At 45.0% G+C, this 17,379-nt stretch overlaps 2 protein-coding genes across 2 annotated transcripts in view; one reads left to right on the forward strand and one right to left on the reverse strand.

Moving 5' to 3' along the window:
- mthfs (5,10-methenyltetrahydrofolate synthetase (5-formyltetrahydrofolate cyclo-ligase)) overlaps window positions 1-17,379 on the reverse strand; it is a 51,548-nt gene that overhangs the window by 15,098 nt on the left and 19,071 nt on the right. The gene's annotated exons all lie outside the window — the stretch shown is intronic.
- LOC121269792 (complement C1q tumor necrosis factor-related protein 1-like) lies at window positions 10,045-17,308 on the forward strand. The gene is made up of 4 exons (XM_041174721.1): window positions 10,045-10,256; window positions 10,340-10,417; window positions 15,135-15,228; window positions 16,606-17,308. The coding sequence occupies exons 1-4, from the start codon at window positions 10,239-10,241 to the stop codon at window positions 17,004-17,006; spliced, it is 591 nt and encodes a 196-aa protein (XP_041030655.1). The 5' UTR covers window positions 10,045-10,238; the 3' UTR covers window positions 17,007-17,308.

A 17,379-nucleotide genomic window follows, 5' to 3' on the forward strand; every position in this document is an offset into this window, starting at 1 on the left:
TCGGGATGCTGAAAATGAGATTCCGGTGCCTGGACTGGTCTGGTGGAGCCCTGCAATACAGTCCACAGAGGGTGTCACATATCGTCATTGCCTACTGCACCTCTTACAACCTGGCGCTGCAACAGGGAGAGGAGCTGGCTGAGGAGATGGAGGAGCTGGATGTCTCTTCTGATGAAGAGCACGTTGATGGGGATAAGGGTGAAGGCTACGATAAAGCTATCGCGCTGGTCAGAGAAGCGCTCGGGAGGCCCTCATAGCTGCTAGATCTGTGGAGGATGATGACAACCGAGATACCATAGATCCTCACATCGCATCTGTGAATGTTAGATTCCTCTATGGCTGGTGGCAGCGCAAATACCCTCTGTGATAAAGCTCCTGTCATGGAGATGCAGCTGAGGCCCTAATAGTGGCTCGATTGCAGGAGGATGATGATGACAAGCAGTGAGGACACTCCACAGATCTTCACATAGTGTCTGTGAATATCTGACTCCTGTCTGGCTGAGGGAGCTCGCTTGCGCTCTGTAATCAGCGTCATATCATGCAGATTCAGCCATAAAAATTTAATTGCACCTGATCCTTTGTCAGCCTTCAGCACCTGTTCCCTTCAGGAGCACAGCATCACTGGTCACAGATGCTGAAGAGGTGGGGGCCAGCCCTATCTTTAAGGCACTGAGAGCCACACAGAGAGAATGAGGGAATTCTGTGACACCTGCCCATGGCATTTCAGCAGCAATGATAAGCATCATTGAGGTGCAGGCATCAGTAATGTGTCCACTGAGTGTGAGCCGGAGCATCACTTTGGTCTGAAGATTACACACTGCATAGGGAAGAGGCCGCGGACTCAGACACTAGCCTTTATCTTGTGCAAAAACCAAGGCTTCACATCTGAGCGACATGAACACTGTTCATCAGAACAAGGAGCCATAAGCAGGGAGACATTCTTGGAAGTTTATTTACAATAGTCAATATTATGTACAAGTGATTAACACCCATGCCCAGGCTGTGCAACTACATATTCTTCACCTTCCTAACCCTGCCGCTACATCTTTGTGCTCCCCCAAAGTCCACAGTGGAGGTGGAGGTAGCCTGCCGACTGCTACACCCTGTCTGTGATGACTTTTACGGTCGTCCTATGGCAGGCAGACACCTGGAGGGCCCCAGCCTGCTTTCGGGGTCCTGCTGTGTGGCAATGGCACCCTCCTCGGCCTGTGGAGCTGGAGCTGCTGGGGTTACCAGAAGAGGAGATTCGGATGGGCCAGGCACCAGACACTCTTGGGTGGATAGCCCCAGGGTGAGCATCTGCTGATCCTCCTCCATATGAGTGCCTGAGGGCCCCTGGCAGACTCCTTGAGGAGAAGGGGTAGCGGGAATGATATCAAACTGCCCGCACCCCTCTCGCGTACGACTATTGGAGACCAACTATGACATCAGTGATGGAGTTCAGCCTGCACAGCAGTGCAGGACCAAGGTCCTAGACCACCTCAAAAACAGAATTACCTGGAAAAACTCAGCAGGTCTGGCAGCATCGGCGGAGAAGAAAAGAGTTGACGTTTTGAGTCCTCATGACCCTTCGACAGAACTCAGTTCTGTCAACGCACCAAGGTCAACACTGGCAGGATGCTGGCCGCCATGGAGGTGGTCTAGGATAAAAACAAAAAAACTGCGGATGCTGGAAATCCAAAACAAAAACAGAATTACCTGGAAAAACTCAGCAGGTCTAGCAGCATCGGCGGAGAAGAAAAGAGTTGACGTTTCGAGTCCTCATGACCCTTCGACAGAACTCAGTTTTTTTGTTTTTATCCTAGACCACCTCCATGGCGGCCAGCATCCTGCCAGTGTTGACCTTGGTGCGTTGACATGCCGGCAATGTCACCTCAGCCTGAAGGAGAACAGACTCCTTCATCGTGCCTTGCAATCTGAGGGGTGCAGCGGACATCCCTCCCTGATGTTCCTGAGCTTGCCTTTGCAGGTCCAGCAACTAAGGTATGACCGAGTCCAGAGGCTTGTCATCAGACTCAGACTCAGCAGGTTTCTGGCCTCCAGCAGTCTTCCGAGTGCCAGAGACCTGGGAAGTCCCTGTCGCAGCCTGTTGTGCATCAGACAGTGCAATATGCTCATCAGATTGTGTTCCCAAGACTACTCTAAAGCTAGGTCCCACCAAGGTGTGTGGCTCTGAGATGTGGGAGGGTGTGGGTGAGCGCTGTGATGTGTCTTCAATAAAGGGCCCTCAGGCACTCATATGGAGGAGGATCAGCAGATGCTCACCCTGGGGCTATCCACCCAAGAGTGTCTGGTGCCTGGCCCATCCGAATCTCCTCTTCTGGTAACCCCAGCAGCTCCAGCTCCACAGGCCGAGGAGGGTGCCATTGCCACACAGCAGGACCCCGAAAGCAGGCTGGGGCCCTCCAGGTGTCTGCCTGCCATAGGACGACCATAAAAGTCATCACAGACAGGGTGTAGCAGTCGGCAGGCTACCTCCACCTCCACTGTGGACACTGAAGATTCCTCTTCAAAGTTTTCTTCAGGGCTTGATTGGAGGTCCTGGATCATGGACTCTGTCGGCTGTTTCCCAGATGTGCCTGTGAAAGCAAAGAGAGATAATTAGTGCATGGCAGAGGACTGTGGAACAGGACACATCACTCACAGCATGGTTGTCTGATGGATGTTGCACTGCTGGATCCTCACTTGGTTGAGCACCACCAGCCTCACCGTCAGCACAGGAATGGTCCAGATCATTGCTGGCCAGCTGGGTGGCTCTGTTTTCAAGGTCCATGAGGACCTTGATTTCAGGCATTCCTCCACCAGTCTGTGACCTCTACCTCTTGTCGTGTGCCAGCTTATCCTGCATGAATAGAGATGGAGAGAGTGTAAGCAGGATGCCTGCCAGGCCAGATGATAAGTATGCCTGGCATGTGTGGATGGTGAGTGGTGCCATGGATAGGATGCGGACAATGAAGGTGAGTGTGAGAGAGTGAATGGTGATGTCCCTTGAACCGGCAGTGAATGAGATCCCTGTGGATGTGTGATGGCTTTGTTAGTGTGTGAGTTAAGAGTGAAGCGGAGAGTGACTTACCCTGGCGGAACGGAGGAGATCATTCATCCTTTTTCGGCACTGGGTGGCTGTCCTCTATTATGTAGGGCGTTGGCGCTGACCCTGCTGCCATCGCCTCCCATGCTGGATTGGTGATGTTCTTGCCCTCCAACACAGCAGGAGTCCACTGCATTCAAAAGGTGCTCGAGGGAAGCGTCATTAAACTGGGGGTGGCGGCTGCAGTCTTCTTGCCTTTTTGGACCATGTTCCGTTTGCAGCAGTCCTTTTCTAGAAGAACTAAGAGGTGGACACATGGCTGCACTTTAAATATGGCGTCCGGTGTGATAGAAAGCTGCGAGGTGATGGTGTGGCGGGCGAATAAGCCCACCTGCCATTGAAATGTGCGTTTTCTGGGAATGCATTATTAATGAGGCAGGATTGGGACGATACGGAATGAAAAGCCGCCATTGAGGCTGGTGAGAGAAATGACCTTTTTTCCCACTCGCTACTGCACTCGGTGCCAAACTGGGACGATTCCGCCTTCAGACTCAGCTGCTGTGTGTGATACAAACAGGGAAAGTAATCTTCAGATCTGTGCATGTTCAATGGGGCAGTTCAAAGGGACTTTTATTTTATATCCAACCCATTTTCTACTACCTTGGGAGTATTTGATGCGTTGGCACAGAGGGAGCTAAGCTCAGAATCTAACCAGTACTGAACTGTATAGGTTTCATATGTACTCTGGTGACATCCAGCTCGACATCACCACTGCCATGCCAGTGCCTCTGGTTTGTCAAGCTGCTTGCCTGACATCCAGTCCTGGATAAGCAGATACTTCCTCCAGTCAAATATTCAGAAGACCAAAGCCATTGTCTTGGGTCCTCACCACAAACTGCACACCTGAATATCGACTCCAGCCCCCTCCTTGGTGACTGTATGAGTCTAAACTAAAGGGTTTGCAAATTTTATCTGACCAAATAATCTTCTCTATCACCAAACCTGCCTATTTACACATCAGTAACTTTCCTTGCCTGAGCTCATCTGCTGCTGGAACTCTGATCCATGCTTTTGCTACCCCAGACTTGATGATTCCAATAGTTTCCTGGCCGGTCTCCAACTTGCACCCTATGTAAATATGAGCTCATGCCAAACTTTGCCTCCTGTATCCTAATCCCACACCAAGTCCTCTTTATCTATAACCAGCATTTTCGTTTACCTACATTTGCTCTCTGGCTATTAATGCCTTGATGTTAAACTTCCAGTCCCTGGTTACACATACTTCCATGGTCTCACCACCCTGTGCTATATAAATGCAAGTTGTTGTTGTTGTTACTCTGGGCTAGTGCAGAACACAACTGGCTATATATCTAATTCATTTGTCTGAAAAACAGTTTTACTCTATATCTGGCCCTGACCTGGGATGTTTGTTGGGGCAAGACAGAAGGAGCTTTACTCTGTATCTAACTATCCTGCATCTGATCTAGGGTGTTTGATAGACAGCTTTATTCTGTATCTGACCCTAACTCAGGATTGTATGATGTTGACTTGGGTGGCAAATCCCCTGTCCTGTCATCCCTCACATTGTTGGGCACAGAGGACTGATAAAGTCCATCAAAATGCTGAAATAGTCTGAAATATCCAACAGTTAGTAAGTCTGTCTATTTTTGATCATTTATTGGTGTTTGATAGCAGTTCATAATGCTGAGTTTGGTGTGATGCAAAAACCCGCTTAAAACTGGTGTGGCAATTCCTGTGCTTTGCTGCTGCTGTTATCTATGAGGAATCAGATAAATATCTTCCACGCATGGCCCAAACACCCCACGGTGCAGATTCACACTTTCTAAAAGTACACATTGGGCGTGAAAACCAAAATATTCAGGTCAACTGCTGCAAGTGAAGGTTAGAGAGGCACTCTGGCTGGAACTAGATATGAATCACCATAAGACATAGGGGCACAAGTGGGTTATTCGGCCCATCAAGTCTGCTCCACCATTCAATGAGATCATGGCTGATCTGGTCATCCTCAACTTCACTTTCCTGCCTAGTCCCCATAACCCTTGATTCCCTTACTGATTAAAAATCTGTCTATCTCAGCCTTGAATAAACTTAACGACCCAGCCTCTATAGCCCTCTGCAGTAAAGAGCTCCACAGATTCACTACCCACTGAGAGAAGAAATTCCTCCTCATCTCTGTCTTAAATGGGCGACCCCTGACTCTGAGATTATGCCCCCTGGTCCTAGACTCGCCCACAAGAGGAAACAACCTCTCAACATCTACCTTGTCAAGCCCCCTAAGAATCTTACATGTTTCGATAAGGTCGCCTCTCATTCTTCTAAACTCCAATGAGTACAGGCCCAACCTACTCAACCTCTCCTCATAAGAAAATCCCTCCATACCCAGGATCAATCTAGTGAACCTACTCTGGACTGCCTCCAATGCCAGTATATCTTTCCTTAGATAAGGGGACTAAAACTGTTCACAGTATTCTAGATGTGGTCTAATTAGTGCCTTATATAGTTTTAGCAAGACTTCCCTATTTTTATGCTCCATTCCCTTTGAAATAAAGGCCAACATTCCATTTGCCTTCCCTATTACCTGCTGAACGTGTATGCTAGATCTTTGTGATTCATGCATGAGGACTCCTAAATCCCTCTGTGCTGCAGCTTTCTGCAGTCTTTCTGCATTTAAATAATACTCTGCTCCTCTATTCTTCCTGCCAAAGTGCATAACCTCATATTTTCCCACATTATATTCCATGTGCCAAGTTTTTGACCACTCACTTAATCTGTCTATATCCCTCTGTAGATTCTTGTGTTATCCCTATCACTTGCCTTCCCACCTATTTTTGTGTCATCCGCAAACTTGGTGATAGTACATCCCTCATCCAAGTCATTCATATATATTGTAAATAATTGTGGCCCCAGCACTGATCCCTGTGGCACTCCACAGGGTTACAGGTTTCCATCCTGAAAATGCCCCCGCTTATCCCAACTCTCTGTCTTCTATTAGTTAGCCAATCCCCAATCCATGCTAATATACTACCCCCAACACCATGGGCTCTTATCTTATTAAGTAGCCTTACGTGCAGTACCTTATCGAATGCCTTTTGGAAATCCAAATATATTACATCCACAGTTTCCCCTTTACCTATCCTGCTTGTTAGTTCTTCAAAGAATTCTAATAAATTCATTAGGCATAATTTCCCTTTCATGAATCCACACTGACTCTACTTGATTATATCATGCATTTCTAAATGCTCTGCTATTACATCCTTTATAATAGACTCTTTAACATTTCCCAATGACGAATATTAAGCCTACTGGCCTATAGGCACCTGTTTTTGTCCCACTCCCTTTTTGAATAAGGGTGTTACATTGGCCGTTTTCCAATCCTCTGGGACTTTTCCAGAACCTAAGGACTCTTGGAAGATTGCTACCAGTGCATCCACTATCTGTGTCGCTACTTCCTTTAATATCTTAGAGTGCAACTTATCAGGTCCAGGGGACTTATTGGCCTTTAGCCCCTTTAGTTTCCCTAGTATTTTTTCTCTAATGATAGTTAGTGTATTTATCACCTCTCCAATCTTTTGCCCCTTAATCATTTAGTATTTTTGGAATGCTATTGGTTTCTTCCACCGTGAAGACTGATGCAAAGTACTTTTCAACTCCTCTGCCATTTCCTGGTTCCCCATTATTATTTCCCTGGCCTCATGCTCTAAGGGGCCTATGTTAACTTTGGCCTCTCTCTTCCTTTTTATATATTTAAAGAAGATCTTACTGTCCACTTTTATATTACTTGCTAGTTTACCCTCAAGTTTATTAACTCCCTCTTTATTATTTTTTTGGTCATCTTTTGTTAAACCTGCCTCATTACACATTACCAGATCCAAAACAACCTGTTCCCTGATTGGATCCACAACATATTGTTCCAGGAAACTGTCCCAAATACATTCTATGAGTTCTTGCTCGTGGTTACCTCTGACAATTTGCTTTTTCCAATCTACATGAAGATTAGTCACCCATGATTAATGTGCTGCCATTTTTACATGCCCTCATTATCACCTGATTTATTCTCTCTCCTGCAGTATAGCTACTGTTAGGGGGAGGGGGCTAAGATTATTCCCACCACTGTCTTCTTCCCCTAGTTATTTCTTACCTCCACCTATATGAATTCTACACCTTCAGATCCAAGATCATTTCTTGTTATTGTACTTATTCCATCTTGTACTAACAAAGCTACCCCACCACCCTTTCCTTCCTGCCTGTCCTTTCAAAAAGTCACAGACCCCTGAATATTTAGTTCCCAGCTTTGATCTCCTTGTAACCATGTCTCCGTAATGGCTTTAAGATCATACCCATTAACCTCTATCTGTGCCATTAATACTATGTATTAGTAAAGAGCCATTAATTTTGCCTTTTTACCATTTTTGTTGATTGGTTATTCATCTCTTTTGATATTTGTGAGGTTTATGCTGTGTACAAGATGTCTGATATTTTGCTTGCACACCAGTAACTGCACTGAATGTAAATGATTATGTAAGACACAACAATGAGCTGAATAATACATTCACTTGTTGATGGTGGGTTTCACGCCCAGAAGTTGTCGATGTTCCGACTTCAGGCCTGATAATACGTTAATTGCCATCAATTAGTGGCAAGGGCAGGTTATAGATCGTTATCCCGGCCAATAAGTACTGAAGGGCGGGATGTCAGTTCTCTGAGGTGGTAGGCTGCAACTTGGAACAGGTTCACAGCCAGCACTTTAAAGGGCCCCCTAGCATGGGACAGTGTCAGGTGACCCATCAGGTGATCAATCGAGTGAATCTACAATACACAGAGAAGGTTTCCGCATTTTCCAGTTGGGCTAGGTAAGTGAATTTAAATTTTAGCTAATGTGTGCAAGCCATGTTAATCTTTATAGGTGGCAGAAATTTATAAAATCATCAAGTATCCCACCTTTTGGCACTGAGGAGTTGTTTATTTATTACATATTTCCGTAGATGTCTACGCTGTTGAATCGAGGGGACAGGCATTTTAGAAAGGGCAAAGCTGCCACCAGGTTCAGTGAGGCCACCTTTGGTGCCCTTCTGCTTGCAGTATAGGATTGATGTGGCAAGAGAAGGAAGCCCAGCCAGACTTTTGCTGCATGGGAAGAGGTGGCTGAAGAGATCAAGAATGTTAGTATGGTGAGAAGAACTTGGTCCCAGTGCCACAAAATGCTCAATGACCTCATGAAGTCAGCCAGGGTGACTACGGCATCAGTATGAGCAATCTTGGTCCAGTGCGATACAGGTCTCACTAGCGAATGCAGGAGTTAATTGAGGTTAACTGCTCATCAAAAGTAGCATGATTCCACAAGGACATAACTGTCCTAAACCATGCCATTGTGCATTTCAAGCTTTGGTTTATTCATACGGGGAGTGGTTGGCAGGATCACTTTCTGACGCATGAGCATAGGCTTCAGGTTGGCAAATGCTGAGCTGATAATGGGTTGGATGCAAACTATATGATAACTTGACATTTTTGATGAAATCTCTTTGTCAGGGGCAGTAAGCCCACAATGCCCTTAAGAGAGCAGGGGTCTACCCAATCTGGAAGTCCTGACTCCTTATGAGGAGCAAGTACTAGCCCTACTGGAGCCCTGCTCATCCAGGAGTACTGGTAGTGACGAGATTGGAGGGCCTTGTTCTGGTGGAACGCCTCAAAATATCAGACCGGTTGATAAGAGGGATGGTTAGTGGTGGTTTAATGGAAGTTAGGAATTATGCAATGTGTCTGGTGAATACAGCTCACATATTGGCACCTTGACAAGCTTTATGATCTCAAGCTTCAGTTGTAGATAGTGGATAGGCTTTAGGGAGTCACAAGATGAGATGCTTGCCACAGAATTCTCAGCCTCTGACCTGCTCTTGTAGCCAAAGTATTTATGTGGCTGGTCAAATTACGTATCTGATCAATGGTGATCTCTAGGATGTTGATAGTGGGGGATTCTGCAATCATAATGCCATTAAATGTCAAGGGGAGATAGTTAGATTCTCTCTGGTTGGAAGTGGTCACTGACAGGTACTTGTGTGGCACGAATAATACTTGCCACTTATCTGCCAAAACCAGAATGTTGTCCAGGTCTTGCTGCATATGGACATTCAATGCTTCAGTATAAAAGGAATTGTGAATGGAACAACACACTGCAATCATTTACAAACATCCTCACTTCCAACCTTATGGTGAAAGGTAGATCTTGGTGAAACAGCTGAAGATGGTTAGGCCTACGACACTACCCTAAGGAGCTCTGACAGGAATGTCCTTGGGCTGAAATGACTGGACTCCCACAACCACCTTTCTTTGTCCCAGATATGGCTCCAACCAGTGGGGAGTTTTCCTCAGATTCTAATTAATTTCAATTTTACCAGAGCTCCTTGTTCAGGGTCTTCAGAGCAGCAAAGCCCAGAGTAGCATTAAAAAAAATTAATGAAACGACAAAAATGGCTGCTACAAAGAAATTGGATGCTTTAGTTGAGAGAAGGATCAGGATGAGGATGATAAGAGTGATTACGATGCAGTGATGTTCCCAGCATGTGTGAGGTAAATATGTTTCATTACAAAAAATAAAAAATACCTGGAAAAACTCAGCAGCTCTGGCAGCATCAGCGGAGAGGGATACAGTTGACGTTTCGAGTCCTCATGACCCTTCAACAGAACTAAGTAAAAATAGGAGCGAGGTCATGAGGACTCGAAATGTCAACTGTATTCTTCTCTGCCGATGCTGCCAGACCTGCTGAGTTTTTCCAGGTATTTTTTATTTTTTTGTTTTGGATTTCCAGCATCCGCAGTTTTTTTTGTTTTTAAATATGTTTCATTCTTTCCCGGATGACTGAATGACACTTGGTTGCTACAGGAGACAGCACCTTGAGGTGTTGCAGCTTGTACAGCAAGCAAATAGCACATTTTGGTTTTCACACCTATGTGTTTATCAAGACCTTGAAAGACATTGGGCAGTGGTTTGCTGCTAGAGTGGCATTATTTAAGTTTGAAGGAGCAGGCAAGAACTTGCAGAATTGGGTGCAGCCCCTTTCTGACACAATTGAGAAAATAAATACCAGAAGACAGAGCTAAGAGCCATAAGACGTGGACATCTTGCACAGGGTCAACAACATCAAGTTCAGAAAGAAATTGAAGAGGAGGCATTGTAATTCTGAAGACTTGAGGAATGGATTCCTTTGGATTGGCAAGTAGCAATGATTGTGTCAATGGTTTACACACATGGTTCCTTCTATCTAATTTAAAGGAGCTTGTTCTATGTCATTACAGAGGAATTTGTTGTGCTTAATCCTGCTTCACTGTATCCATCAGTCTGGTGCCTTGGGGAATGTACCGAAAGATTTACTGGTAAGCATAGAAAATTTACTGTACCTGTCAGTCCTTCCTATACTTTGAAAATTCTCCCTTTGCCTTGCAGAAACTGTTTATTTCTCTCTATTTTTTTCTCAGTTTCTGTCTCTCCCTGCCTGTCACATTCTCCTGATCTGTTTCGCACTTTATCCTTGGTCTACATAGCAATACAATGGCAATGCGGGGAGGCGATGGCGTAGTGGTATTGTCACTTGACTAGTAATCAACAGACCCAGTGTAATGCTCTGCAGCCCAGGATTCAAATCCCACCACTGTGCCACCTCCTCTTGTAGCCACAGTAGTTATATGGCTAGTCTAGTTCAGTTTCTGTGCAATGGTAACCCCCAGGATTCTGATAGCGAGGGATTCAGTGATGGTAATGCCACTGAATGTCAAGGGGTGGCGGTTTGATTCTCTCTTGATGGTCATTGCCTGGCACTTGTGTGGCACAAATGTCACTTGCCAGAGTGGCTGGACCAAATCTTCCTGTCTCAGCTTGCAAGGCCAAAATTATGCAAACTACACTCGGATGAGGATTATCCAGCTACATGTCAAGAAACACACACGGTTCCACATTGCAGAGAGGGAGAGAGAGCTAGTCAGGGTAGACAAACACAGTTCCACATTGCAGAGAGGGAGAGAGGGCTAGTCAGAGTAGCCACACACGGTTCCACATTGCAGAGAGGGAGAGAGAGCTAGTCAGGGTAGCCACACAGTTCCACATTGCAGAGGGGGAGAGAGAGCTAGTCAGTGTAGCCACACACAGTTCCACATTGCAGAGGGGGAGAGAGAGCTAGTCAGGGTAGCCACACACGGTTCCACATTGCAGAGAGGGAGAGAGAGCTAGTCAGGGTAGCCACACACGGTTCCACATTGCAGAGAGGGAGAGAGAGCTAGTCAGGGTAGCCACACACAGTTCCACATTGCAGAGAGGGAGAGAGAGCTAGTCAGGGTAGCTACACACAGTTCCACATTGCAGAGAGGGAGAGAGAGCTAGTCAGGGTAGACACACACAGTTCCACATTGCAGAGAGGGAGAGAGAGCTAGTCAGGGTAGCCACACACAGTTCCACATTGCAGAGAGGGAGAGAGAGCTAGTCAGGGTAGCCACACACAGTTCCACATTGCAGAGAGGGAGAGAGAGCTAGTCAGGGTAGCCACACACAGTTCCACATTGCAGAGAGGGAGAGAGAGTTAGTCAGGGTAGCCACACACGGTTCCACAATGCAGAGAGGGAGAGAGAGCTAGTCAGGGTAGCCACACACAGTTCCACATTGCAGAGAGGGAGAGAGAGCTAGTCAGGGTAGCCACACACAGTTCCACATTGCAGAGAGGGAGAGAGAGCTAGTCAGGGTAGCCACACACAGTTCCACATTGCAGAGAGGGAGAGAGAGCTAGTCAGGGTAGCTACACACAGTTCCACATTGCAGAGAGGGAGAGAGAGCTAGTCAGGGTAGCCATTTCCCCAACAAGATTGAAAGCAAAACCACAGGTTTAAACTTAAGGTTTGTTTTTCTGCCATGTTGTCTTTTTGTCTTTCAGCTTTTCATTAATTATTTGCAGTTCCAAACAAACAAACAACTTCTTCTCAAGTACCACATAGCTCAGGTGATTGCTTGGAAGAGGCCTGTTTGTTGACAGTTCCAAGGTGAACTTATGACCCTTTCAAAAAGACTCTCAGACAGCCTCCTATTGCCCAAATACTGCAATGTCCTTCCATATATTTTTTAAAAAATATCCAGTTTAAAGAGATATGATTCGAACATCACTGTTTTCTGCCTTTCACTATTATTCTGTCTCACTCTTTACTATATCTCTCTGCTTCCTTCTTTCTCTCTTGCTGTTTCTCTGAATCTCTAAATTTCTTTCTCTTTGTATCTCTTCCTCTCTTGTTTCTATGTCCTTTCTCTCCCTCTCTGTCTCTTGCTCCCTTTAGTGCCTCCCTCCCTATCTTCCTCTTCCTTTTTCCTCTTCCACCTGTCTCCTCCCTACCTTCCATTTGTTTTCCATCCTTCTCTTCCGTTCTCCTGCAAGTGTCCTCATAGGATTTCCTATACAGTAAAATTAAACGAATGAACGCCACCAGAATTTCCTGATGTGCACCCATGATGTGTGCAAGGAAAATGTCCAATTAAATTTGAAATTACCTGTCCTAAAGTTTCTGGATGCTGACATAATAACGACAGTCCCCTGGGACTCACCTGTGGGTGAGCTCAGGAAACAAGTGTTAGGCCATCAGAGCTAAGCCGATCATGTTCTTACCAATTGTCCATAAACCTACATTTCTCAAAGTCAGAGAGCTAGCTGATCATTTGGCCCTCCTTAATCCCTGCCCAGATAGCCCTTGTGGCAAATGGGCACTTGCACCGCATTTCCTATCATAAGAAAACGGGTCTTTTACTTTGAAATCTAAGAACAGGGTGATCACTTTGACCTTCTCTTAGGAGCACCAGGAAACCCAAACTGGCTTGGGTGAAAAGGAATGGTTCATATGTTAATATGCTAAATGGAACCTTTGTTGCTTGCTTCATTTTTGTGAAGGGTCAATTGAGTCAAAAAATATTTACATAGAATTTACAGACCATTTGGTCCAACTGGTTTGTGCTCCAGTGCAGCCTCCTCCCACCCCCATCAGAAAGTCCAACTCAACCACCAATCTTAGGACCAAACAGTCCTAAACTCACCTATTTCGGCTCCTAGTTCCCAAAACATCTCCAATTTAAAATTCTCATCACTGAATTTCAATCCTTGCATGGCCAAATCCCTTCCTCACCCTGTAATCTCCTCCAGCATAAAATTTATGATTTATCACAGAAGCAAAGCAGAAGTATCAGCATGAACTGTGTGAAGCTTTGTGGGAGTAATATTAAGCTTTAAGAAAGAAAACAAATTTCCTCCTCCATCCAAGAGGGTAGGTGGAGCAGCACTGGTGGTGTTTTTTATTAATTAATATCTTTATGAAACAGCTGAATATCTGGTTAGTAATGGGACTGAAAGTTAGAAGATTAAGTACAAGAAGTAATTGAATGCTGCGTCGAACATGATGGGGTAGATAGGTTCTTGAGTTGTTTGGGTGTAATGTTTCGCACAGGTAGATAACATATCTGAAAATCAGGCAGGGTGGGGCAGATGCCTATGACACTTCCTCCCCACAAAAGCATAAGGAATAGGAGCAGGAGTCCCTCGAACCTGCTCCATCTTGAATAAGATTACGGCTGATCTGATAGTGGCCTTAACTCCACTCTCCTGTTAGCCCCCATGGCCCTTGCCTCCCTTGTCAATCAAAAATCTGTCTAACTCAGCCTTGAATATATTCTATGACCCAGCCTCCACTGCTCTCTGGGGAAGAGGATTCTAAACACTAGCAACCCTCTGAGAGAAGAAATTCCTCCTTATCTCTGTCTTAAATGGGAGACCTCCTTTTTTCAAACTCTGCTCCCTAGTTCTAGATTCCCCCACTAGAGAAAACATCCTCTCAGCATCTACCCTGTCAAGCGCCATCAGAATTTTTTTTATATTCATTCATGGGATGCAGGCTTTGCTGGCTGGGCCAGCATTTATTGCCCATCCCTAATTGCCCTTGAGAAGGTGGTGGTGAGCTGTCTTCTTGAACCTCTCATTCCTCAAAACTTCAATGAATATAGGCCCAACCCCATTTTACTGTCCATTTAATTCAATGGATATAAACTTGGGTGTGCTGTGTTTTGGATGTACAATCATTTACACCCAATTTTGCCACATGAACATCCACCCCAACTACTCCCATCCCTCCCCTGTGCAAAGTTTTTCGCTCAAAAACTCAAGAGAAAAACCTTGCTCAAGGGCTTTTGAATTGATGCTACCGAGGAAGCAACATGAAGCCTGCAGCTGGCTAAATCTATATAATGTAGGACAGTTGGCTAGATAAAAATCGCTTCGGGTTTTAGATAGTTTATCTTTTGGTGGATGGGAGATAATTCACAGAACATTCCCTCAGGATATGAGATGGTTTAGACAGCCTCCATGACAAAACAGTTTAGATCTTTCTATTGAATTGAGAGATCCAGGTGAAAGGCAATAATCCCAGTTCAGACACCATCAAAGGCTGGAAAGAGTGAGGGAAAATGGTTTAACTGAAGAAGAATTGATTACTTGAGATGAAGCTTAGGTTTTAAAAACCTGTAAATTGCGAGCGGAATGAAAGAATGAGGGAGGTGAGGAGGAATGAGTTTGAATGTTCCGATAAAAAATGGGTTCATTTAGGAGATGATAACATGGATCTTGCATCAATGTGCTGAGGATGAAGGTGGAAGATTGCAGCAAGAGAGCGCAAGGAGGATGAGAGGAATCTTCTCAGGAGCACTGATCATTTTAAGTTTGAGCTTTTTTTTTCTTAACGAAATATGAAAAAGGATCATTTGGCTCTTTGGGCTGGAGATGTTGGGACCATTACAGAATAGGTGGTTAATGATATGGAAGGCAAAGAGTGGGGAAAACCACAACACATTGTTTGTGAAATATTTACGGCGTTGGTGGTGTCCACTGTAGGGTAGATTGTACTTGGTGTGTGAAAAGGCTGGAGGCTTTTTCTTTCCCATCTGCTCTATCCTATTCCTTTGTGTAATGCCTCCTAGTGTAACATCCTGCAAACCTTGACCTTTTGCTATGTCATATCAGAGACCATACCTGAACAAACAAATGTGAAGCATTTACTCCATGTTTTCAATTGTTTCCAGGGAACAGCTAATGAAGAAATGAGACCAAGTAATCCACTGAAATTGATCATAGAGGCAAAAGCCAAGCTGGGAGCTGCTTGTGCTTGGAACAAGAGTGAGTCAAGGCAACACTTCTAAAAGCAGAATTTTTACCAGATAGACTAGACAACCAGCATTAACTGTTTCAACTGAAAACATTAGAAAGAAAAAGGATGGTTGTGTAAAGGCAATAACAAATTGTCCCTTGCCGTGAAGTCTGAGTAGCTCAATGGCTACATGTACAACCTAGGGAAGTGCTGCAACATGCAGGCCGGGATGCTAAAATTACCTAGGGATCTCTAGGTTGGGATGGGAGGAAAGAAAATCAGCCAAGGTTCCCATCTCAGATCACCAGCAACCGACACCTACTGAAAATGCAGATGGCGAGTGAGGACACATTCAGGACTTGCTGTTCCTTCCACCCATAATTGAGAATCCACACCCACCTGAATAGGGAACTAGACTGTGAAATGGGGGAGACATTGGCCTTTAACTTCTGAGTTTAAATGTAGCCCAGCCATATGGGATGGAAGTCTCCTGTGTCTGCTGGGCTGTGAAATAAGTTTGATTAGTTTCAGTCAGTTCTAAACAGCATGAGCCTACAGCACAAAACTAATAATATCAAACAGAGCTAAGGGTGGTTGGTGATGAAAGAAATTTAACACTAAAGTAAGTAAAGGGGATGACACTGAGAGACTGGGGGAAGAGGCTTTTTGTTGTAATCGAGTTGGTCGAGGGGAGGGGAGGGGAGGGGCCTGGGAAGATGAACTCTGCATCAGATTATAAAAACAAAAATAAAAACAAAAAAACTGCAGATGCTGGAAATCCAAAACAAAAATAGAATTACCTGGAAAAACTCAGCAGGTCTGACAGCATCGGCGGAGAAGAAAAGAGTTGACGTTTCGAGACCTCATGACCCTTCGACAGTTCTGTCGAAGGGTCATGAGGACTCGAAACGTCAACTCTTTTCTTCTCCGCCGATGCTGCCAGACCTGCTGAGTTTTTCCAGGTAATTCTGCATCAGATTATGTTGTGCATGATCTGGAACTGCTTTGAGCTGATTCTGGGTGCCTGAAAGAGGAACTATTTCATTTCCCAATCCAAGTACTTCAGTAAGGCTCAACGAATTGGGTGGGGGCAAGGTACTGCACCTTCAGGAGAAATGAGGGAAAACTGAGAACTTTCTAAAACTCAGAAATTGTGAAAGCTTTAGAACAACTCAAAGGCATCCTAGCCTTCAAAATGAAGAAAAATGGCTTTCAAAATGGCTTCCTATAACACTAATGTGGAAAAATCTCACAACAAATCACCTCAGCACAATAACATGCTAGACCTCATCTCTTTAGTGTGCTTGTGCATCCCTACATTGTAATAATGAACTCTCTCAATTTGGAGAAAAAATGAAACTGTTTATGTAGTTATTGTCTTAAATCTACTTTTTCTATTTTGTCAGAATCGGATGTGATTTTTGACGTGCAGCGCTCCACAATGAATCATGTGCTGACTTCTGTGGATCCCATTGTTTACGACACAGTCAATGTGAATTTTGGAGGGGCGTACAACAGCACGACTGGAATATTTACATGCCCCATGTGCGGGACCTACTTTTTCAGTTATTCCTCTCTGCCAGGCAGGGGGCTGCAGACAGATGTGGCCCTGGTAAAGAATAAAGAGAAAGTCAGTCTGATCCATAGCTTCCTGCCAGCAAACAGTTCCCAGCTCTCAATCAAAATCACGATCCTGAGTCTCCACAAGGGAGACAAAGTGTGGGTAAAGCTGGTTACAGGGAATCTCTGGAGCCGGGCTGGATCACTCAGCTTCCAAGGATTTCAGCTAACTAGTAGAGTTAGATAATGGGCTGGAAAGGTTAGGGTAGAATTTTCTCTTCTGTGCTGGTGGGCCAGGAGCCTTTATCATAAATTGCTCAATATTTTCTGACCAATGAAATGAACAATCGTGCCCACCTTTACGATAAGAACTTGTGTCACACCAAGCTCATGTGCCCCACCACTAAAGAGAAAAACCTATCCTGTTTGTCTCTGGGAATCACAGGTGGTTTCAAGAGAGCTTGTGGGGAATGAACACAGAACAATTTATAATCAGCACAAGCACCTGTATGCTTCAGATTTTTCAATAAAGCTTTCAGCTTACTGCTCCTTTCTGTCTCCAAGCATTTCATTATTTCAGGACTGGAATTCAGGCAATAGTTGATTAAAATTATAGCACA

Source organism: Carcharodon carcharias, chromosome 26 (assembly GCF_017639515.1).
Source record: "Carcharodon carcharias isolate sCarCar2 chromosome 26, sCarCar2.pri, whole genome shotgun sequence".
NCBI classification, from domain to species: Eukaryota; Metazoa; Chordata; class Chondrichthyes; order Lamniformes; family Lamnidae; genus Carcharodon; species Carcharodon carcharias.

What these genes read in the sequence shown, in the direction of transcription:
- LOC121269792 (XM_041174721.1), top strand. An exon ending in ATGTACCGAAAGATTTACTG is followed by an intron (nt 10,418 to 15,134) that starts GTAAGCATAGAA and finishes AATTGTTTCCAG; the next exon opens with GGAACAGCTAATGAAGAAAT. An exon ending in TGCTTGTGCTTGGAACAAGA is followed by an intron (nt 15,229 to 16,605) that starts GTGAGTCAAGGC and finishes CTATTTTGTCAG; the next exon opens with AATCGGATGTGATTTTTGAC.